The 25,579-nt window shown below is 36.9% G+C and overlaps 1 protein-coding gene across 1 annotated transcript in view; it reads left to right on the forward strand.

The window, feature by feature from the left end:
* The window catches only part of CHSY3 (chondroitin sulfate synthase 3), a 243,716-nt gene extending 218,869 nt beyond the window's left edge, over positions 1 to 24,847 (forward strand). The window contains exon 3 of the mRNA XM_077816367.1: positions 23,285 to 24,847. Coding sequence (XP_077672493.1) covers positions 23,285 to 24,847 — 1,563 coding nt within the window. The remainder of the gene's footprint in view (positions 1 to 23,284) is intronic.
* Positions 24,848 to 25,579: the final 732 nt, after the last annotated feature.

Raw genomic sequence — 25,579 nt, forward strand, 5'->3', positions numbered from 1 at the left:
AGTCTCTAAGGTGCCACAAGTACTCCTTTTCTTTTTGTGAATACAGACTGACGCAGCTGCTACTCTGAAACCTGTCAGAAAAAGTTGAGTTGTTTCCAAGATCAATATTAGGGAAAATTATATATTAATACAAAATCAAATGTTCATTGAAAAGCTCTATCACCCTTCGACTTTTGGGTAGGTACTTAAAGTTTGGCAGGGGGTTGGACTTTGTGTCAGAGATATACCTTTTGCCACCTTTGTGAAAATTTGGCTAAGTTATAAACCTCCAAGTAATTGCTGTTCACATATTGTCAGTAGAGATTTTGTTTAGCAGTTAAATTCTCTGAAGATTCAGTCCGCACTTAGCATGCTGCATCTCTTCACAAATCCTGCATGCCAACCTGATTCCACATGCACCATCCCCATAAATGAGTATGCACCATCCCAGGGCTGCAAAGACTCAGCAGGAATTGCTCAGCAGTTGTCCAACCACTAGAGCACACTCTCCTGCAGAATCTGGAACTTAACCTAGAAGTCTTCAGTTTCTACATTCCTTTGCTATCAACAAACCCACTGGTAAATTGTGTGTCTCATTCCCTTCTAGTGACTGGTCCACATAGAGGATAACAGCCTACTGCTTCTACTGTGTACTTTCATTAGATCAAGTGGTAGAAGTCTGTGCTGTGGATCTAAAGGTCACAACCCTGCTGCTGATCCAAGTTATAGTCCATATGGCAGAACAGGGTTCCCTATGGCGAAATGTCTGGTTTTTAGTTTTGCCTTTTTTAAAAGAAAACAAAAAATGAGAATACATAAAAATGTTAAAAAATGTTAATATTGCAGTGTCAAGCACTTGAAAGTTAGGAAATTCCAGACTTAAGGTTGCCTGTGCAACTTCAATTTGACATGTCTCCCCCTCCCATTGTGTGTATACATTATGACACAGTCTTGAATTACATGATCAAATACTGTTTTTCCCACATGATCTTTGCCTTAACGCATAGGATGGATATTGCTCTGTGAATGACTCAGGTCTCTGTAGGCATGGGAGGCGGGTAGGCCAGGCATGGCCCTGCCCATACTCCGCCTCCCTGGGCCCTGCTTCAGCGGTGCCGCTAGGCTCCAGGGGCTGGGGCCACACCTCCTGCCTTCCCAGGGCTGGGGAGGCTGCAGCAGTGCCGTGTGCACTCTCCCTCCCAGCGCTCTGGGGCTGGGGACGGGACGCGTGGGACAGTAGATATACCAAAAGCATCTCTCAGGTTTCTATGAAGACATTACTTTTAAAACCTCTCCATTTTTTGGTTGGCCCTTTGATTTTGAATCCAAGGACAAAGCTCTCTGGTAGTCATTCAGTGTACTGAATCTACTGTGCTAATCGTGTTATCAGCTTCATTTAAGAAAAGGAAGATATCACAGCATAGGCTAAACGAGCAATTTAAATTCACCAACAGGAAAAACTCAAATAATGGAAATGAAACTCTACCCAAGTTATAAAAATAATTAGTTGTTTTGAAGAAAAAAATAACAGTCTGAAATCATCACATTTTGTAACTTTATATTTTAAACCACACTTCAACATCTGTTCTAAGCCTGTTTGTAGGTATTAGGCATTGTTCAGAACCCTGACTTCTTCATAGTTTGATTGGAAATGATTGATTCCCAAGATAAAATCAGTCTTTTGTTTGAACCAAGAAATGTTCAGCTTCCATTTCTCTGGATATTAAAATTGCTTGAGAAATAATCTTCATTTTCTGAATGTTCACTAAGCTGTTATATTTAATCTTTTTAAAACTGAAGGGTTTTCCAAATGCTAATGCTGACAGATGCCTTTCTGCTGCGGCAGGACTCTTTCCAGATGGTTCTGGTTTTATATTCTTGAGGCCTACAAAGCCAGGGGCTTGCACCTCTCCAAGTTAGCAAAAGTCATTCTGTGCCAGCTTCCTGGGGAATATTAAGCAACTTCTTAATGGGGACTCTGTTAAGGCAGCTACACAGAGTTGGATGAAGGCCTTTGCATGCATTTGGAGGTACTGTAAAGCAGCTGCTGTGGCTTCATCAGAGGCCAGATTTAGTAAAAGGCTATGATAGGCAGCCCTTGGTTAGTTTGCCCTTTTGAGTCTTTGTGCGTGTGTGTGGGTGTGCGCGCGCTAATCTAGGCTGATTGTATCAAATTAATTGCTGAAGCTGCTATCTAAAACCAATCTTTATACCAGAAAATATAGGTTAAAGCAGCTATAGCCATTAATCAATCCCTGAATAGTCTTCCCTGTGTATCTACAACATTGTTAAATCCTACTAGTTTGAATCTTCCAAGAGAAAAATTTGAAAGGAAAATTCCGGTGGATTTTTTTTTATTTCAGAATCATATAATTTTTTCACAGGAAAACAATGAATGATATTTTTCAGTGGGCACTCTATTTTTAAAATAGCCTAGCTTCAGGGAAGTAGCCATGTTCCTGAAAAAAGAGAGTTGCAATTTGATTAACTGAGATGAAGAAAATCTCTCTCATTGATATCAGTGAGAAAAGCTAGTGACTATGGATAGTGCTTTATATTAGTTTCAAAATGTCTGTTAAAATTAGGGTGATTTTAAATTAACTTGGTTTAATTAATAGACAGGGAATTATGGACACACAAAGATACACTGCACTCCCAGCTGGTGAGAATGCTCCTCAGATGTATTTCTCTCATGCCTGCAGACTGTGGATCTGATTCATCCACTACATTATACTGGCTTTACATGATTACACTGGCATTTAAACATAACTGTTTACCTGGGATTTAGAAGTAAAGAGTTCATCTTCTGCAGACAGAGCAGTATTCAGATTTCCTGAGTTCATTTTTTAAATATATTAAAGGGCTTTGAAATACATTTTATTTAAGTCTCGAGCAAGAGTTCTAATGTGGGAATTTTTAAATCAATGAATGATCAAGAACTTTTTTTTTTTTACACACACACACATCCCATCTCTAAAAGAAAAATGAGAATAAATAAGTAAATTGTTTGTATATTTTTGAGCAAGAAAGCAATAAAATCCTCAGACAAGTAAATAATAGGTTTATCAGTTTGAAATAGATATGGAAATGTAGTGGCATAATTTGCATGCTGCATAATTTACATACGTGAAGAAAACTTAAAATGCTCACTTGTGCAGGACTGGGTGGCTTGGTTGGTTGTTAATGACTTATTAAGCCAGTGCTAGGTCACCAGTGTGACCATAGTTCAGGTTGGTAATGATTGAAAGCCATTAACATACAACTCCAATTCAGCACCTACACCAAACATGAGAATGTAATCAATCTAAATCCACATTATTAGCAAAGGTTATTTTTCATTTTACAAATTGATTAAACCCAACATTGCTGCTTGCTACAGGTGTAAGAGAGATGTAATATCAGATCTAAAAAGATGATTCTATTACTGGGAGATATTGGAGAGAAATATTTCATACTGTTGGTAGTCCAAAAATTGTCCTTATGCTAAGTATTGGTATCCTCAAGGGTATCATGTGCTTAAATATAAATCTTTTTCGAAAGAAACTAATTCTGGTGGTGGTGGTGGTTGGCAAAATATGTGGCTAGCTATAAATATCTGAAAAAATCAGTTGACTAGAGGGAGAACAGACCAAAAATCATTCCAAACTTTGGGATAAGACATCTGAATAGCTCTCATGTAAATAAACGTGTATCAGGATACTCGCACTACAATTAGGAGATATTGCCAGGGTTGGGTTTTTTTAATTGTTGGGAATTGTTTTTTAATTTGTTCTGAAATTGTAATCAATTCTCTCTTTCCTTTTGGATAAACTTTGTGCACAAACTGAGTATGTAGTCTGTATCTGATGTGAGACATTTTTTTACATTGTATAATATAAACAAAGGAAATAGCATCACCATTTTAGAGAGGGTTATGCTAGGTCAGCATAGCCTACCTAGATATATACAGTCTTTACCCACTTCCATGAACTGGCTCTGAGTGTATTTTAAGTGTAATCTGTTTTGCCTAATATTTTTGGGTGTAGCCAAGCTTCCATGTCTATAGTTCTACCCCCAATTCTTCATATTCTGAGTACAGAGATCAATAATATTGTCTCTTTTAATATACATGGACTATTGTAAGGTCTTTGACTTAGTACTACACAACATTCTGATTAAAAAATTAGCACTATAAAATATCAGTAGAGCACATGTTGAATGGATTAAAAACTGGCTAACTGAAAGCTCTCATAAAGTGGTAAATGATGAGGACAGAGTAGTCATGCAGCACAATCTGGATCAATTGGTAACCTAGACCCATTCAAACAAAGTGTGTTTTAACACAGCCAAATGGAAAGTTACACATCTAGGAATGCAGGCCACACCTACAGAACGGGGGACTGTATCCTGGAAAGCAGTGACTCTAAAAGCGATTTAGGGATTACAATGGACAGACAACTGAACATGAGCTTGCATGCAATGCTATGGCAAAAAGGGTTGACGTGATCCGTGGATCTCTTCTTCTTTCATATGGATATAACAACATTTTCAAGTTAATAGGAAGGTCTGAAATCCATTGAAGGGCTTCAGGAGATGCTGATGGCACCTTTGCTATACCTTCTGGAAATGAAAAGATAAAGCACTTGTTCACAATGTGTTTGATACTTTGGAGCTCTCTGCATTTGCACTGTAGCGAATCTTTGTTTTTCCATTTGAGCGTCAGGTGCACGCATCTTCTATGTACAGTAGAACCTCAGTGTTATGAACACCTCGGGAATGGAGGTTGTTCATAACTCTGAAAGGCTCATAATTCTGAACAAACGTTATGGTTGTTCTTTCAAAAGATTACAGCTGAACATTGTCTTAATACAGCTTTGAAACTTTACTATGCAGAAGGAAAATGCTACTTTCCCTTTTTTTTAGTAGTTTATTTATAACAAATTACTGTATTTGCTTTTTTTTTTTTGGTCTCTGTTGCTGCTTGATTGTGTACTTCTCGTTCCCAATGAGGAGTGTGGCTGACTGGTCAGTTTGTAACTAAGGGGTTCATAACTCAGAGGTTCTACTGTAATGTCCTAATATGGCTTATGGTCTGACATAAAGAACAAGCACCTCATAGATGATCCCACTGTCAAGCTGCCTGGTTTTTAATCTCTGCCAAAGACAATGGACAACCATCCTTGGACGTATAAGCAGGGAACTATTGGGTAGGAGTGGGGAAAAGGAGATTTTACATCTCTCTGTAGTATTGGTGAAACCAATCCTGGAATACTGCATACAGCCCTGGTGTCCGTTTTTAAAGGATGTTGAAAAATTGGAGAGAGTGCAGGAAAGAGAGAAAAAAATGTTTCAAAGGCTGGAGAAAATGCCTCACAATGGGGGACATAAAGAGTTCAATCTGATGAGTTTATCAAAAAAAAAGAAAAAAAAAAGACTGAGAGGCAACTTGATTGCAGAGTATAAGTATCTTCACGGGGAGAAAATACTGGGTACTAAAGGGCTCTTTCTCACGGAGAAAGGTCTACCAAGAATAAATAGCTGGAAGCTGAAGCCGTCGCCTTGGTATCCAAGCACCGTCTATAAGAAATAAATGCACAAATGTCCTTGTTCCACTCCTGCCACCAGGAAAAAATTATTGTTGGGACATTTTGTTATGGAATCGTTGAAAAGTGAATCCAAAAGTTGTGTATCACATTGAAGGGTAAACATTTATTTGCAGTTTTCCACTCATAATTAGAGCTGGCCAGTAGAGATTGCTGATATGTATAATCACATTTATTTGTAATGAATCAGTTTTGCACATAGCTACCCTATGTTACTGTATGATCTTATCACAGTTATCCTAATTTTCTCTCCCTGACTCCTCTCTGTTGTTTGTTACACTCATTTGTTGTGACTTCTTTTATATTACATCTTAAATTTCAGGGGCATAGAAAGTGTCTTACTGTGTGATTGTACAGCAGCCAGCACAAATGGGGCTTCACTCTTGATAGGAACTTTTGGGAACAACTGCAGTACAAATAAAATAAAATTGTAGTTATAATGAATATCATTTATCCAAGTAGGGGTAAAATGGGTATAGATGGTCATGCTGGTATTATATTACATAGGTCTCATTCAAACAGCTTTTTGGGACATACTTTCAGCCAGATCAGAAGTAGCAAGGCCTGGGGGTCTTGTGAGTAAAACCTGCACCTCTTTTTGCTATTATTATATGCTTTGGTCATCATGAAGAGACAGAACTATCTGTACTTGTATTTCAACAGTGAGGCCATTCTCATAGATTCCAGGCTGAGAAGGGATCACTGTGATAATTTAGTCTGACCTCCTGAATAGCATGGGCCATAGAAGATCCCTGAAATAATGAAACTCTGCGGTGTCCCTCCCATAAGCTGTAGTGTTTTTCAGCATTTCTGTGTAATACTGTAAAACTTTTTAATATGCTGAAATCAAGAAAATTAAAATTAACTAATCAAATTCTCTTGAATCTCCCAAAAAGCTGGGGGGCAGTTATGGGAGGTGGTTCAGGTCAGTTCCGAACCAGTTTGTTCATCCCAAACCCTGAGGTATAATTTTTTATCTATTACCTTTTCCAGAATTTTTTTCCATCATGTTTACTTTTTTTTATTAAGAAGTCTAATTACTCTTGAATATCTTCATTTGGATCACTGTATTATCCTAGCCATCTTCAGTCCCACACTACATTTCTCCCTTTGCCTTCATTTTCTTCATTCCATAATACATATATTCAGCAATTACCATATCATTTTCCCTCTGTTTAGCCACATTGAGACCAAGTTGGCATAATAAAGGTTAATGAGGTAATTAATGTTATACAAGATGCTGGACATGTAGACTGTTTCCGCTTTAATGCATTAATGATGAGCAATGTTTTAAGCTCTTTTTGTGTTTGTACGTTAATTGTGAGAAATTATCACAAAGGACCCAATTAACACTCAGGTTTCTTCTATCTGGAAAAACATGTGTGAGTCCAAGGACCAGGTTTAGAGAGCACCCTGTGGATAGTTACACTTTTTGTATTTAATAACTTTGTTACCCTTTTGATTTAAAGGTGACTAAGGCAATATTAAAAATGGGTTTTAAGATACTGTACTGTAGCTGGAAGACTTCCACTTTCTACTAATCAGCAGCAGTAGCTAATTGACAATGAACAAGCCCAGATACCCCATTAAGGATATTTTAGTATTATTGGGAAGATGAAGGTGTTCAATTCAATGCAGTATTTTCAGTCCCCATGAAGCATGTAATTCAGTCAGCTTGGATTTTGTTTATTTTAGTGTAAGACTAACTCTCAGTTATGTTGTCAGAAGAATACATTCATGTTAATTAATTCTGTATTTTCATCCCATGCTGTAACAAAACATAGCTTTGCCTGTGGAAAAGTATAAAGGCAATATAATTAGAATTTCTTCTAAGAAAAACATTATAATAGACGCCCTACCATGCTTATGTTATTTTAATTGGCTGTTTAGCTCTAGGGATGTTCATAATTTATCATAAAACTTTAATGTTAATAAAATCAGCTGGAATGACGCTCTACTTAATCTCCTTGATTTCACCATAAGGAATAAGATCTTAATTTGAACATTTACTTTTCTTTCACTGACGATGAAAGAAAGGTGAGTTAGGTTGACAAGGAGATCATACTGTTCAGTTCTTCAGCTGAATAAAGACTGGATACAGTGTGAGTGTAAAAAATGTATATCTGAGATAAGATTAAATCTGCCCTATTATGCAGACCACTGGTTCATGTCATGTTGGTGGGTAAGTATAACATAAAACTTTTCTTGCTAAACTGATTTTCTTCTTCAACTCATGTGGTAGAGTTCTGACCTATGGGATGCTTCTGATCTCTCTGGTTAAAGCTGATTCTCCACTGTTAAGAAGTCTCCATGTAGGTGAAAGAGTTTATTTCTCTCACTCGCACCATGTATATATGACTCCCATGGTTTGCAGGATTCTGCTAAAAATAAACAAACGAACAAATACATAAAATGAGGTGATTATAAGGTAGGAATATTTAATCATCAAAGCCTGAGTAACATGGAAGTAAACAATATGTTGTTTGCATAGCATCCATTCTCCCTTAAACCAGTAGTAAAACCAGAACATTTACAGCATATATTAAGATATGTTTATGATGAAGGCTCATCAAATTAACAATAGATTATAGTTCTAAACTAAACAGTTAATCTAATTGTCTTTATTCTCAGTGGGTATTTAGAGTCCTGTTTTAGAACTGTGAAATTCTCTCTTTTTATTAGTTTCTTTTTTACTTCTCTGAAAAAAAGTTATTAATGTTAAACTTGGTAGGCTTGATGCTCAGCTGCACCCAACCCATGCTGAAGACCTTGCAATGGACCACTATTAAATTACCTGACCATAGAGGAAGTTTCTATTTAACCCTCATTAGTTTTAAATTGGTTCTGTCCTGAAGCAATGAAGGTTTATGTCCCTTCTAATGTCTTTTTTAATGTTTGTATTATCTGTATAAATGATTAATCCTTTTTAGAATCCTGCTAAGCTCTGAGCCTCAATAATATTTGTGTCCCTGAGTTTTATAGGTTAGCTATGTTTTATATAATAAAGTATTTCCTTTTCTACGTTCTAAATTTGCTGACTTTTAAATGACATTTAATGCTCTTTTTACTTGTATTATGACTGGGTAAATAGGTATGTCTGATTTATCTATCTGTATCATTCATTATTTTGTATATATGCCTCCTATCTAAACTGAACAGTTCTAATGAGAATTGGTGGGAAATTTTCTGTCAAAATGTTTTTTTCAGTGGAATATACAGTTTCTGCAAAATGGACATTTTCTCCAAATTTTCCATTTGGAAAATTGAAACAAAGTGTTCTGATTTGGATCAGCATGGTTCATTTCAGATCAGTTCAACATGAATCTGAGTCCACCAGAGCTGCTGCAATGCCTTCTGGAAGCTGTAGTTTGGATGCCTTATGTCCCTGTTCAATTCTATTGTTCCATCTCCCAGGCTGGACTCCATATCTCGTTATGTACCAGAGTCTCCCCTTTGATTGAACCAGCATGGTACATCAGGGGAGATGTAGTCTGGGTGATAAAAGAGAATGGGATAATGAGATAATGGAGCAGCTCAGAGAGACTCAGTTCAGTGTTGAACTGAGCCTACATAAAACGTTTCAATTTGATTTGACAAATTGAAACAAAAAAATTCAGTTTGAAAATATTGAAACAATTTCTTTTGATTAAAAATGTATCAAATCAAAACATTTTGAGTTTTCCTTTCCATGAAAACTTTTGGTCTTTCAGCCCACTTTTTGATGAAAACAAATTTTAAAGATTGGATTTTTCCCATGAGATGGAAATTCCAATGTTCAACCAGGTGTAGTCCCATCTTTTCGATCTCTCTTTTTTAAATACATCTTTCCATATTGCTAATCATTTTCTTTACTTGTCTCTTAATCTTCTCTGTTTGCTGTGTTTGCTATGTGACCAGAACTGAACGCAATATTCCAGGTGAAAGCAAAAACGGTGGTTTATATATGGGCATTAGACATTATCAGTATTATTTTCATTCTATTTCTTATATATTCTAATATTTGTGTTGCTTTTTTGACTGTCACTGCACAGAAAATTTAATGGCCAAGTTGTCCTGAGATTTTACAAACTTAGTAAAGTGTATGAGTAATTCAGATCATTCTTCCGAGTGTGCATTACTGTGTGTTTGACAGACAAGGTGGGTGAGGTAATATCTTTTATTGGACCAGCTTCTGCTGGTGAAGGAGATAAGCTTCAGAACTACACAGAGCTCTTCTTAGTATTTGCCAACAATAAATTCTGCTATCACTATGCCCATTCACCTACCTTTATTAGGTGTGTCTGATGTTCATTGTGCTCGTCTTTTGTCTTAGCATCCGTAACTTAGCATCATTTGTAAATTTTGCCATCTTAATATTTTCTAAACAACACCTGTCTGATCCCACAAACACTTATCATTTCACATAGTTTACTTGGTAGTGAATTAAGGCTTAAACATTTCTAATTTCCAGGATCACCTTTATCACCTTTTCTAAAGATAGGTATAGTATTCACTGCCTTCCAGCTCTCTGGTGTAATAACTGATTTTAAGGAAATTACATATTTTTGTTAGCAGTACAGCCACATCATTCTTAAATTTCTTCTTATTATGGCCCTACCAAATTCATGGTCCATTTTGGTCAATTTCACAGGCATAGGATTTAAAAAATTGTAAACATCATGATTTCAGTTATTTAATCCTGAAATTTCACTGTGTTGTAATTGTAGGGGTCCTGACCCAAAAAGGAGATGTTGGGGGTTCCGCAAGGTTATTGTAGGGGGGTGTTGTGGTACTTTTACCCTTACTGCTGTGCTGCTGCCTTCAGAGCTAGGCAGCTGGAAAGTGGTGTCTACTGGCCAGGAGTCCCGCTCTGAAGGCAGAGCCGAGCAGTGCAGAAGTAAGGATGGCAAGGTAGAGTATTGCTATCGTACCAATAAAATAAAGACCAGCAGGATCTTATTAAAAGGAAAAAGGCAAAATACCACATTTATTGTGAATACAGAAAGAATCATAGTAAGCAGTTAGTTATAGCTATAACATTCCATTCAATCTCACATTTATTCACACATTCATTTATTCATACAAACACACACACAGAGGTTCTGCAAGGTTGTTATCATAGTTACCAGCCTTAGAGTTGCTCATGCCAAGCCACTGGCCAGGTGGCCTGGACATGAGGAGGGAGCAGGGCCTTGTCAGATGCTCATCTGATGCTCCTGGAAGTTGGTTTGCAGACCCCAAAGTTCTCACTTTCTAGAGTCCTTTTTATAGGAATTTCTTCCTATGCCAGTCTATGGGAATTGCTTCATCATGCTGTTGCTGAATCAATCAGCAGATGGCACATCCTGACGGCTCCGTGCTGCTAGATGTTATCTTGTTCTTTGGTTCTCCCATTCTTGAGGCTGTTGGGTGGATTCCAGTCTGCCTTCCGGGGATCCTCTGGTTATTTCCACTTGATGCCTTCTTCAGCCGATGGACACTGGATTCTTAGGCTGGCACCTCCCTGATCATTCAGTTATTATCCACACCAAGCATCCGTCCACATACATCCTCTATCTCTATTTTAATCACAATTGTTAATACAACAAAAGGGCGGGGAGTCTCTGGGTGCTGTTTCTGTTGTTAGAGTATTGCTTTGAGTCTCTCTCTGTGTGAACTGCTTTGAGAACAGACTCTGTCTTAGAATGTACTAACGCAATTAGCAGCTTGCAAGTTTAACACATAGAGGGAGAGAAACAGTACCAAAAACCAAGAGACCTCTTAATTAGTAATACCCTGGAATTTAAACTTTGGGGAATCAAAGTCATTTGTGATTTTAATACAGAACTTCTTTAATATGATCCAACATTGCCACCCTTACTTCTGCACTGCACCCTCAGTCAGCGGTCACCACTCTCCGGCCGCCCAGCTCTGAAGGCAGAAGCGCAGAAGCAAGGGTGGTAATACTCTACCATGCCGCCCTTACTTCTGCTTTGCTTCTGGTGGGGCACTGCCTTCAGAGGTGGGCGCCCAGCCAACAGCCTCCGCTCTCCAGCCACCCAGCTCTGAAAGCAGTGCAGAAGTAAGGGTGGCAAACCGCAACCCCCTAAAATAATCTTGCGACCCCCCTGCAACTCTGTTTTGGGTCAGGACCCCCAATTTGAGAAACAGTGGTCTCCCCCGTGAAATCTGTATAGTGTTGGGTAAAAGCATCCAAAAGACAAGATTTCATGGTGAGAGACCAGATTTCATGGTTCCTCATGCATTTTTCATGGCCGCGAATTTGGTAGGACCCTACTCTTGGATGTGTGGCTTCTGTTTTGTTGACTCACTGTTTTTCAGTTTTTCAGATTCCTTCAGCATATCCTCTTTTCATACTTTGATTTTTCATACTTCAGACATTGTAACCTAAAAACAGTAAATCAAGGGCATCGCCCCAAGTTCCTTTGTGGTGAAGATTGATGCAAAGAAACCATTTAGCTTCCTCTAAAATGCCCTAAAGGTTTCAATGACAGACTTTTACAATCTAAGTAAATGTGATTTAAAAGGGATGCTGTCAGCTTGAATCCTTATCAGTTTTAAAATATAAGTTAAAAGTATTCTCAAGAAGAACACCTATCCCTTAGTTCTTCCCACAATTTTTGGTCTTTTACTATTTTATTTGTCTGTTCAAATGCTTTTCTCTCCATTGCTGGGTGGAAGAACTACCCAACCGGGGTAACAGACTACTATACAGGGGAAATAGTCAAACTGTCTTTACACAAAGTGCTGTCAAACACACGAAATAAAGTAAAAATATATAAAAAAAATTATTTCAAATAACTTTGCTATAGGTGGCTTAGACATTACTTGAAACAGATAAGTAAAACATTTCGGACAATGTGATTTTTTTTTTAAACTGATAGTATCTTTCTAAAATCAGAATTCCTAGTGCTGCTCCTCAGAAGAAGCTATAGCAACTCCGCTTATATATAATTTAAGTAGGATTCCCTAGAGTTCAGTGATAGTGTAGAGATTCTTTGTGTCTTTTAGTTGGTTATGCAACTTTATATTTAATTTTTTCCACATAATTAGAGCATTCTATCAAAACTTTCTTTAAGGGGTGGGGCAGCCGTTTGTCAAAGTGTATTTGTGTAACTATATGCTAAAAGCTGTTTATCTTAAAAAAACGTACAGCTGATGAGCCGTAAAGGAGAGTCAAACTGTATGATCCTATGTGTCTCAAAAGAAATCAAATTTTGGCTGTATTATAATTTATGGATCATATGGAAATACTGATAGATTTAGAGGGATTTTGCAGCCAATTCCATTTTTCCCAGAATAATCAATTATTTTAGAAGCAAACTGTCTTGTTCCAGTGCTGTAGTTATTTTTATTAATCTGATTTGCCATTATGAGTTATGAAAAATTTCAGATATGAAAATATTTTACATTTTTTAAATTTTCATTTATGCATATAACTGAGGGGGAAAGTCTCCATAGAAATGATCAGACAAAGAGAGGCAAAGTGCTGACTTAGATTTTCATTCTTGCCGAGCTATTGGTAGTCTACTAGTGGCTATTGGTTATGGACTTAGTGAGATGATGTGCTTCCATGCTTGGAAAGAGTGCATATCTTTCTTCATATGGTACATATTGGATAATTTTATGGGGACTGATGAACATCACTGTATAGTTTTAGGCCTGGTGATATTCAGAAAAAAATGTTATAGCACCAAGCCGTTTGGTTAATTGAAAATGAAGGTGTGTCATTAGCTTTGATAGCTTAAGCAAGAGAATATGACTATTTCTGTTGACTCCTATAGTTTTTGCCAAATTCCGGAAAGTATGAAGAAGAAAGAAAAAAAAATCCCAACAACCCTGCATACCTCTAACCTGGCTTGTTTCCGTGTGAAAAGAAAAAGCAAATGGAATGGTAAATGTGGAATCTTTTTCCACTTGTTGCTTGGTTTGCTCAGAAAAAAATGTGCAATTGTTATATGTCTGCCTCTGCAATACTTAGTCCTTTTCCCAGAAATAGACTGTATCAAGAACCTGACTGTCAAGTGTACTGTACCTCGTACATACACCTCCCTTTGTCCAAAATATCCCAGATTTGGTGACCTCCCAAGAAGCTTCAGGGGCTATGTTTGATAGGCTTTTTGGAGAAGACTTTATAGTATACTTCCCACATGGTGAATGGGCAGAAGAAAGGAGTTTTTGTAGGTGGTTGGCTGGTTGAATTACTGTACCAACTGTTGGAATTACTGTAACGCTGTTGGAATTTTACTGTATTACTGATGATATGGTAGCGTGCCTAGAGCCTTGGATAGGCATCTTTTTGTTATTTAACTCTAAATAAATAAATAAGTAAATTTGACAATAGCCTTAATAAGAGAGATTTCTTGACTATATATAGTTGACTGTATAAGGTTTTCAAAAACTTGTATGGCTTCTGGAAGCTATGATGATGCCATTTGTACTCATTTCATTTATTTTATTAGTATCAGGAGGAATTATACAGAAAATCCCCAGCAGCACTGAGTACAAAGTGGCATTAAAAGAGAAAATTTTCAGTTTCATGGTGTCTTTTTATCATCCGTTATAATTCCGGAGCAGACCTTAATGCACCATCAAACAAGTACTGACTAAACAAATTTGTGTTTGAATAATTAATTGCACTGACATATAATACATCAGACCATTTCCTTTATACATACTATAATGATTAATATTTGGTTAATATTAAATGCAAAGAATTGCTTTTATTTAGATCCTCATCTTTTTTTCTTCTTTTAAGGTGGGTGTCCAACTAATTGCGCAGAGAAGGCTTATTAATAGTACAGCTCAATTTAGGGCTGATTTGTGGTCCTGGAGTCCAGTGATTTCATGTTCCAGTGGTATGAATCAGCAATAGTGGAAGGTGCCCTCAAATTTTTTTCCCTCTCACACTTGAATTATCACATCAATTACTACAAGTTAAGAGATTTATGACTGAACTCATTCAAGGATGAAACCTACTGAACGTGTAAGGTCACTACAGGCCACTACAAGATAGAAAACCTCTGTACTGCATCGCAATTTATTTACAACACAAAGACTTTGGTTAGATTTTACTTTTCAACTGGAAGAACAAAATGTTTTAGAACCCTATACATAGTACTACTATAGTATGCAAAGGCAAAACTCCCAATGTTTTAAATGGAGGATTGGGCTTGTAAAATAAAGTTTTAGAAAGGCTTTTCGTGTGGACTGATCATTATAATTCTTTTACCCATTATTGTATATTCTAGGGGTTGGTGTTTCCCTGTACCATATAACAAAGGTTCTCTCCCAGCTGTATAAAGATTTCCCATTAGGGCATATGAGAATACTGACTGCAGAAAGAATAATTTGTCTTTATTACATTGTAATAGCCAAACATATATAAAAAAAGAAAGAAATTATATGTTGATGCTGTTTGTTTATATTATGGTAACACCTAGGAATCCCAGTCAAGGATTGTGCAATGCTGTGTAATGTGACCATACAGTGAACAAAATTCCCGAGATGTAGTGGAGTATTTAAATCTTCTGATCAAGCTAATAATACTTTTACATTAAAAAATGAAGCATCTGTGCTGTACAGTTGGGGGGTTTGTTCTGGGGTTTGCAGTGGAAGCTCAGATTTTGGGGTCATTGCAATGAGCTAATGCATAGGCTGCACATGTCTTGAATATGAAGAGAATATCTGAACTATAAAATGGGATATATTGTTAACCAAATTGGAATGTTATTCACATAACACTGAATTATTAAGTTTCAAATATATACCCAATACTGGAAATGTGAAATCAGATTTCATGCTATTAATTGACATTTGAATATATTTAAAGGACTCCAGCCTAGGCTCAGATAAAAATTTCATTAACCTCTTCCAATTGTTTCGATGATATCTTCAAAACTAATTTCACAATGGTTGCAGAGGCCATTTATTCATTTTTTAAAAATGTTAAATTAAAAAATGACAAGCTAATTTATATTTTCCCTTTCTCTGTCTACTCCAGTCTTGAATGCAGCCCTCGCTGACAGTCCTATAAATCCAACTCCCTCAACAGAGCCTATCAATGGTCTTGTAAGTTTCAGTTTACTACCTGCACAGGACAGTAGAAATACATAGTGCCAAAACACAATCTGACCATCAGTTATGTTCTTGGCTTATTAACTTGAGTAGGGCCCATCTTAAGGTTTATTTAAGGCCTTAAAAATTGATAGAGTTGGGGCACGAAGGAGCATATGGGTCTTTAAGGCCGTCGTAATGAAACGTGTTGCACTTTGAGTACACGTTTTGATTATGTATTATAATGTAAGTGAAAAGGTGCAGTTTAAGGCATGTACCTCTATAACATAATGTGTTAAGAATTTATTTATGTATTTACTGACAAGTAAATATTTGATTTGATAACACTTGTAAAATACCTGCAAAACAGACATACATACCCTGTAAGGTAATAGGAAAATAGATGTTCTCTTCTCTCTCCTCAAATTTAAGGAAAAAGTTATTTTTCTCAATTATACATTTTAAAACTTGTTTACTACAAGACAGCTATTCATTTTTCTTTTTCTAACTGGTATATAAAATCACCTTTTTTTAAAAAAAAAAATTGTGGTTAGGTTTTGCACATGTATTTTTAATAAGTTATAGTCAGGGTATTTTTCTCCTTTTTTTAAGAAATTAAGAACCAGTGGGGAAATTTTTGCTTCACACTTTCTATTTTAAAATTTAAGATATGTTAAGTCTATATGGTATTATATCTAACGTTTAAAGTAAGGGTTTATATTAAATAGTACTTGAGAATCCTTTTGATAGATTTTGAAATCTTTCAATGAGTTGACTGATAATGGTTTCAGATACTGAATAATAAAATGTATACAGTAACTCCCCACTTAACGTCCTCTAATGATTTGCTATAAAGAAATTTACCAAGAAAAAAAAGGAAAGCAAAACAGCAATCTCTAGATGTGTTTTTTCGAGTTCAGAAAGTTCAGCAAGAGGAGCAGCCAGACAATCTACCCTCTTCCACTCTCTGACTCCACCACCTCAGCCAAGCTTCATACTTAGCAATGGTGATTGTAGTATTAAATTGTTTTTTTTTAAATTGTTTAAAACTTATACCTGTATTAAATTGCTTGTTTAAAATGTATATAATGCCTTTTGTCTGGCAATAAAAAATTTCCCTGGAACCTAAACCCCCCCATTTATATTAATTCTTATGGGGAAATTGGATTCACTTAACATCATTTCGCTTAAAGTCGCATTTTTCAGGAACATAACTACAATGTTAAGTGAGGAGTTACTGTACGTTATTACTAATCAGTGACTCATTTTATGAAGCTAAAAATGAAATTATTGAAATTTTGGTCTTACAATTGGGAATAAATTGATTTTGTGCAAACTTGAACATACTAGAGGGCTGTATTGTGCAACCCTTATATAATGAGTAAAGTACCACTCAACATGAGTAAATTTATTAGCATGTGTCAGACCTTCAATAAGCCTTGATCAAGACCTGAATAACCTTTAGGAAATTTGAAAATTGTCTTTAAACATTCAAAGTATTCACACACACAACTAATTAGATATATAGGATTTTATGCAGCTTGAACTGTTATGAAATTGAATTGGATATGAAAAGAAAGTTTCCAGGAAACAGACTCCCAATCCACTAGATTCGTTTGTAAATAAATGTCACCTGCCAGCAAGCTTAGACAAGAAAAAGGCAGTTAATCAAAGTCATAGCCTTATCAGTTGATTTACATATAAGATTCTTTAAAAAGGCATGCAGACAAATAGAGAAATTCTTCAGCCTTTAACCCAAAAGAAATTTGATCTATAGTTGACTTCAAAAACAAATGAAAAGCAAGTGCAGTAAGAGGATTCTCTTGAATCTTCAAACTGAATTTCAACTACCATTTGCCACAAGTCTTCAGTTAGTGAAGAAAAAGAAGACTCTTCATTCAAGGAAAACCCTCCAGACCAGGCATCTTTGAGGCAAAGCATCTTCATCTGCATAAAGGAGTTTACATAGAGTGCCACAGAGTCAATATCTTTTGTGCACTCTTCTACAATTATGTTTCCAACACTATAGGGAGGCACTGGTTTGTTTATTTGTTTGTTTGTAATGAGCAGAAAACGGAACATGGAACGTCAAAAAAACCAGTGTCTTAATGGAGTAACAATATTTTATCGAACTTATCAGAGCCTTTGATTGACAGTGGTTAGTCTCACAATGGCTGGGCTGATGTCCATGCAAAGTCTTGACCAATATTAGAAAGTAAATGAAAAGATAATGTACCTAATGAATTTAAATCAAACTCACAAAAGCCAGGAAATTCAAAGAGCTAAGATCATTACTTAAAGTTCAGTTCTACTTTGAAAACTGATCCTGTAAAAATGGTATTGCAGAGTTTTGTTATATTTCACATATACCCAGTTTACAAATCTTTACTGGTAAGCGAGGATCAGAAATTTGTCACCCTTACTCATAATACTTCTTGAATAGTTCCACTGACAACGAAACTACTCGTGGAATAATTCGGCCCACAATGATGATTTTTTTCCACTTTTGAGCCCTGCATGCTTAACAAGGGGTGAAACAATCAAGCTCTCCTCATCCTGGCCGTAACTTCATAAAGATTCTGCAGTTGTAAGTTATCTAACAATTCTGTTGAAGATGTGTAATACAGAATAGAATCCAGCTTTTTTTCCGGAGCTGCATTGACTCGGCAGTATATGTTTTTGCCACTAGAGTAAGGAAATGTATTTCACAATACTCAGCGAGGGCAGATCTGCTGTGTAAGAGAATACCATTTTTACAGTCACTTTTACCATGTCCACAGCTGCACTACAGTGTATATTGTTTCTGGGTATATTGACATAACAGAATGTACATGGTACAAAAAAACCATGATCAGTAATCCTTACAGTAATTGAAATAATAAACTCAGTTCACACTTCAGATTGGTTGGCAAAGACACCCGCAACATTGTAGTGCATAATGCAGATGAGCTATACACAAATGTAACACTAATAGTAAAGCCATTGTTTTTACAGGTGTAAAATCAATTTTACACTATGGATCAGACTATGGGAAGAAGCTATATGTAGTGATAACATAAAGAGCCACAATTTTCTCAGTTCAAAAGATTTCTGTGACTAGAGGGGCTCTGAGGGCATTATACACTTTCAGTGTGAATTGTTTTTTTAAAGAGCTTGAATATACAAGGAATACAGGGAATTTTGAACATACAAGGAATACAGAGCTGGGCTTGTAGTGATCTGATCTTATGTGATCAGATCACTACAAGCCCAGCTCTGTATTCCTTGTATATTCAAAATTCCCTTTGAAATCACTGGGAGCATTGGATGCTCAGGAATGCAGGATGAGACCCAATCTTTAACTATCTGGGGGAGGGGGAGGATAGGAATGAAAAAGTACCCCGTTGTTCTAAGAAAGGCTGGTTGTTCCATAAGGCAGATAAAATGCTGTTGTTATAATAATATTATGGTACATTTAAAAAAAAAAAAGTAGGGCTGTGGCAAGGATTAAGTTTCATTCCTGGACTTTCAACTGAAGGAAATAGTTTTATAAACAATGTTCAGAGAGAAATGGTCTTAATTTAAAAAGCACCATTTGCATTCAGTCTTTTAATACAAACTAGTTTGGTAATAAGAAAAGAGGGATGGTTTGGGCATTTGCATTATATGTAATAAGGACTTTCATTTGTTATTATATCAGTAAATCACAAAGATTAAAATGAGTTTGAAGATTTGCAATGCAAATTACCTTATGCTTACATAACTATTGTATTGAAGCATACAGGGAAATATTGTCTTCACTGTTATTCAGCTCACCATGTTTTTTTCTACTGCTTGTAGCTCAGAGTTCCTTAGAGCACTATTGGATTACCCACATCTCTTGCCAACTTCTAGTTTCAGCCGGCATGAAGAGATGCATTCAGAAATTCTTGCCAACTGTATTGCTAATTGTGCTGTAAGAATCATTCAAAAGGCAGCAATCTCTTCAGAAAAAATGAGTAAAGTCCTATGAAAAATTAACACATTGGACTTGCTCCTACAGAATTCAGTAGGATTCTCCTCATTCACGGACTTGAGTGGGATCAGGATCTGGACACACTGGGCCCAAACCTCAGATGGTATTATTCATTATAGCTCATTTACTTCATGTCACGAATCAGTGTCAATTAAGATCAATGGAGGATCTAGTCCATTGTATACTAAGATGCTAGTGTTTCAATGAATCATAGAAATCTGGGGCTGGAAGGGACCTCAAGAAGACGTCTATTCCTTCCCACCATGCTGAGGTAGGAAAAAGTATACCTAGACCATCCCTGACCAGTGTTTGTCTAACCTGTTCTTAAAACCTCCCTTAAAACAGGGATTCCACAACCTCCCTAGATAACCTGTGTCAGGGCTTAAATATTCTTTTTCCTAATATCTAACCTAAATCTTCCTCGCTGCAAACTAAGCTGATAACTTCTTGTCCTACCCTTGGTGGACATGGAGAACAGTTGATCACCATCATCTTTATAATAAACTTTTACAGGTTTGAAGACTGTTATCATGTTGCCCCTCAGTTTATTCTCCTCTAAACTAAACAGGCCCAGTTCTTTCAACCTTTCCTCATAGGTCATGTTTTATAAACCTCTTATCATTTTTGTTGCTCTCCTCTGGACTCTCTCCAATTTGTCCACATCATTCTTAAAGTGTGGGGCCCAAAACTGGACACAGTACAGCTAAGGCCTCATCAGTGCCAAATAGAGGGGTGCAAAGTACCACCCATGTCTTATATACGACAATCCTGTTAATGCATCCCAGAATGACATTTGACTTGTTTAGAACTGCATCACACTGTTGACTAATATTCAATTTATGATCCATTATTGCCCCAAATCCTTTTCTGCAGTATTGCTGCCTAGCCAGTTATTCCCCATTTTGTAGCTGTGCGTTTGATTTTGCCTTCCTAAGTGCAGTGCTTTGCACATGTCTTTATTGAAATTCATCTTGTTGATTTCAGACCAATTCTCCAATTTATCAAGGTCATGATGCATTCTAATCCTGTTCTCCAAAGGACATGAGAGTTTGCTGCAATGCACTAATAACTTGTACAGATCTATCAATCCATAGCCCCAAGGACCCAGCTGGTACCTCTCCTCACCAGTCAAATGCTCCAGCCAGTAGGGGCAGAAGCAGCCAAAGCAGAACGTCTTCTGGGTATTCAGAGAACTTTCTATAGTTTTGATTGGATTGCCTCTGCCCGGTGCTGTTTGGCTGTTTGTTCCAACCCTTCTGCATTGCAGCTCTCTCCCCCTCCCTTTTCCTTACAGTTTCTTCACCTCAGCTTCACTACACACCTGCCCGTCTTGCCCCTTTTCCCCTGCCATGTCTCCTCACTCCCTCATACCCTCCCTTTTCTTTGTATTAATGTATCCCCTCTTAAGTGTACCCACCCAAATAATAATAATGGAACTAACATGCTGTTTGCTGCCATCACATTGTTCACTCTGCTTGTGTGTTCTACCCCTCTCCCCATCCTACTCATGTCTTCTCTGTTTAGACTGTAAGCTCTTCAGGGCAAGGACCATTTACTACTCTGCATTTCTACAGCACATAACACAATGGGTGCACACACTTGGTCAGCCCTTAGGCACTACCATAATAAACATTTTACATATTTTCAATAATAGCTACCTATTTTCAGGATTCTGAGCTTTTCAAGAATGCATGGAAAGATACAGAAAGGGTTGCTATACTAATTACAACTGCCAGGGCTAGAAGCAGGTTTTGTAGTAGGTCCTTTACCACTACCATCACCTCCTACTTTTCACAAAAAAGCATTTTTCTCCACAAATTTAGCAGGATAACAATGAAGGATGAGACTGAAAATTTAAGGAAAAATTTAAAGATGATTGCACCATCTAAGGCTTTGTCTACACTGCAACTGAAACCCTGTGGCTGGCTCGTGCCAGCTGGCTCGTGCCAGCTAACTCGCTCTTGTCAGGCTTGGGCTAAGGGGCTGTTTAATTGTGATGTAGACGTATGGGCTCAGGCTGAAGCCCAGGCTCTCGGACCCTGCAAGGTGATCTCAAATACGGAGGTGACTAACAATAATTGTTTTATTTATACAAGCAAATTCATTTACAGAAGAAGAAGAAAAAATAGCAATATGTTGAAATCATGTATGAAATTAATAACATCTTTTCTCAATATTATGATCTGTATTTTCTGCTGTAGGATCTTTTGCTAATCGGCCTATTACAGTTTAGCTTTCTTGGTTCTTAGCATAATAGGTTAATATTATCTATGAGTAGCAAAATATTTAAGGAGGATCCCCATTCTAGAGAGGTTTGTACAAAAGTGAATTAGTTAAACATTTTGAAGCTGGGATATTGTTTGTTCTGTTATCAGATGTCATCTTTGCTGATGTGTGCGGTGCATAGAAGACAGACTTCAATACAAACCTCAAGATCTAATTAGTGCTTCAGTTCACCAACAAGGCTCTGAACAGCATTTCCTATCTAATGAACACTTTCCCTTTTCTATATAATGTAATTACAGACCAGGCTGTTTCCCATTAATCAAATAAATGAAAACAGCCTGTTTTTTCTTTTCTGTTATATTATTGGGAACATGCTTCCCATTAAAGTCAGTGTTTGTTATCTCAGCAAAGGATGGTGTGACTTAAATGTATTTAAGAGGGTTAATAATATTTTACTTTTCTTTATTGCTTCCCATTTAAGAGAGTACTAACACATTTTACAAACAGTAATGAACATTCAGAACAGTTTATGAGGCAGGGAAAAAGAAGAAGAGAAAGATTGAATGACATGCTCAAGAGTGGGTCAGTAGCATAGGCAGGTATATGACCAAGATTTTCTAACTCCTGGTCCTGTGCTTTAACCACTAGTTACAATTACAATTAGTAATCTGAGAGAAGTGGGATGTTCTTACCTCAGAAATCAATAGTGAGTCACAGTAAATGATACTAGCATGACCGGTAAGTTTGATTGGGCAGGCTGCTATTTGCATCACTGCCAGAGCTCTGTATCCCAGTGATTATAATGCGGTCACTTAATCATATTCTGTGGAACAAAAACTAACAAGTTTGTTAAACTGAGGTTAATTTGATTAATCAGTGTTAAGAAGCTCTATCCATTTGGTTGTTGCAATAGGAATTATTAGCTATTTGGAGCTGCTCAGGTGTACCTTGACATAAATTCAAGTTTCTGTTGTTTAAAAAAAAAAAAAGGCCTCAGTCACTTTAGCCTCTGTAATAACTGTGCTATAAGGATCTGTACAAATGATGATTTATATATTGATAGAGGCTTATGAGAGGAATTGAATGCTTTGCAAAATTCAACCTCTACGTCATCTGTGAGCCTAGTCCTGCCCCCGCCGAAGTCAATACGAGTTTTGACATTCTACTAAGAGTCCCTGACATGATTTGCTACTGTGTGCATGAACTTAAAAACATGATATCCAGTTTTCCAGGTAGAATAAGTAACAATAAGCACAAGATGTCAATTTATTTATGAGACATTATTTGCCCATTGTAGGCACTACTGGAATTTAAATAGATAGTAAATCAAATATGCATAATTAATATTCAGTATTAACTTTAAAACTGTGATGTGAAAAGTAAACCACAGTAAGTTAGCAGGTATTCATTGGCTTGCATTTTTTAACATTTTTCCTACCTAACTGCATTTATTTTCTTCCCTCTCCAGATGCAGCAATTGTTCCATGAAAATTATGAACACAATCGGAAGGGTTACATCCAAGATCTTCACAACAGTAAAATACACACAGCTATAACACTTCATCCTAATAAAAGGCCAGCCTACCAATATAGACTCCACAATTACATACTGAGCCGCAAAATTTCAGAACTACGCTATCGCACCATCCAGCTCCATAGAGAAAGTGCCCTAATGAGTAAGCTCAGTAACAGTGAAATAAATAAGGAAGATCAGCAGCTGGGAATGATGCCCTCTTTCAATCGCTTCCAGCCCCGTGAAAGGAATGAAGTAATTGAATGGGAATTCCTGACAGGTAAGCTCCTTTATGCTGTGGCTGAGAATCAACCACCCAGACAAAGCATTAATAGCATTCTGCGGGCAGCATTGGATGACACAGTGATGCAAGTAATGGAAATGATAAATGAGAACTCTAAATCTAGAGGAAGGCTTATTGATTTCAAGGAAATACAATATGGCTACCGTAGGGTTGATCCTATGCATGGAGTGGAGTACATCCTGGATTTACTGCTTTTGTACAAAAGACACAAAGGAAGAAAACTTACGGTTCCAGTGAGACGTCATGCTTACCTTCAGCAATTGTTTAGCAAGCCTTTTTTCAAAGAGGCAGAGGAACTGGATGTAAGAGGCTTTGTGGAGAATATTAACAGTGATATTCAGTCTTTCTCTTTTCTTTCAAATTCTTTAAAGATTTTTTCATCATTCCAAGACACCAAAGAAATAGGAGGACATAGTGACAAGAAAATACATATTCTTGTCCCTCTCACAGGAAGATATGACATTTTCTTAAGATTTATGGAAAATTTTGAAAAGACTTGTGTTATTCCCAGGCAGAATGTAAAGCTGGCAGTAATTCTGTTCAGTTCTGATTCTGGCCAAGATTCCAGCAAACACAGAGAGTTAATTAAAGAATATCATAATAAGTATCCGAAGGCAGATATGACCCTAATTCCTATGACAGGAGAGTTTTCCAGAGGTTTAGGTCTTGAAATGGCCTCATCTCAATTTGACAATGACACTTTGCTGCTATTCTGTGATGTTGACCTGATATTCACACCAGACTTTCTCCAACGATGCAGAGATAATACTATTCAAGGACAGCAGGTTTATTATCCCATTATCTTTAGTCAATATGATCCAAAAGTAATATATGGAGGCAGCCCTCCAGGCGACAGTAACTTTGTTTTCACAAAGAAAACTGGATTTTGGCGAGACTATGGATTTGGAATCACTTGTATTTACAAAAGTGATCTACTGAGTGCTGGTGGATTTGATACCTCAATTCAAGGCTGGGGACTTGAGGATGTAGATCTCTTTACTAAAGTAATAGCTTCTGGGCTGACGGCTTTTAGAAGTCAAGAAGTTGGAGTTGTACACGTTTTTCATCCAGTTCAGTGTGACCCAAATTTAGACCCTAAACAATACAAAATGTGCTTGGGGTCCAAAGCAAGTACATTTGCTTCTACCATGCAGCTGGCTGAACTCTGGCTAGAAAAACATTTAGGTGTCAGGTACAATCGAACTCTCTCCTGACATTCCAGCTCATTCTGCCTTTTGGGGGGGAGTTTATATTGTTGTTGTTGTTTTTATTTTACTGTCATATTCTTAAACTCCTCTTTGTCTTCCAAAGGGTGTATGTTGACCTCAAAAAAGATGAGACGGCTGTACACTATTTCCAATTCCTACTGAACTGATTAGATGTATTACTTTCCTATGCCCTCTATTCAAAATTGACCGAACTCAAGGATATCAAATGATCTCACGGAGCACATCCATCATGAGACACTGCATCAAACGAATGTTCTCTTTGGGCTTTAGGATGCAATATCAGTTTTTGTTGTGTTTGTCAAACTTAATGTGATACATATATTTACTGGTGAAGGTACCACAAAAGTGCTTTATGCTTCCTCTGGGGAAGGAACTCTGTAACATAAACTTGAGTTTTATAATTTATACAAGGACTTATATATATATAAACACTACTTTTCTTCATCTTAAGAATTTTTAAAGTAAATTAATAACTATGATTGTACCTTTATTTTTAAAAAAAAGAAAAACTGAGGAGTGTCTTTCCAAATGCAACTGGTACTGGCTACCGAGGTCCTTAAAAGTCTTATTGTAATAATGCGCTCCTCATTATTGTCTGCTCTGTGCGAATGAACTTTATTTTCTCAAGGGAATGTGATTTAATCAAATACTCATATACATTTTAGAAGCTTTGTGAAAAAATGTCCTTCATTTGCTGGCAAGAAGAAACTATGACAG

Source organism: Eretmochelys imbricata, chromosome 5, assembly GCF_965152235.1.
Source record: "Eretmochelys imbricata isolate rEreImb1 chromosome 5, rEreImb1.hap1, whole genome shotgun sequence".
Lineage (NCBI taxonomy): Eukaryota > Metazoa > Chordata > Testudines > Cheloniidae > Eretmochelys > Eretmochelys imbricata.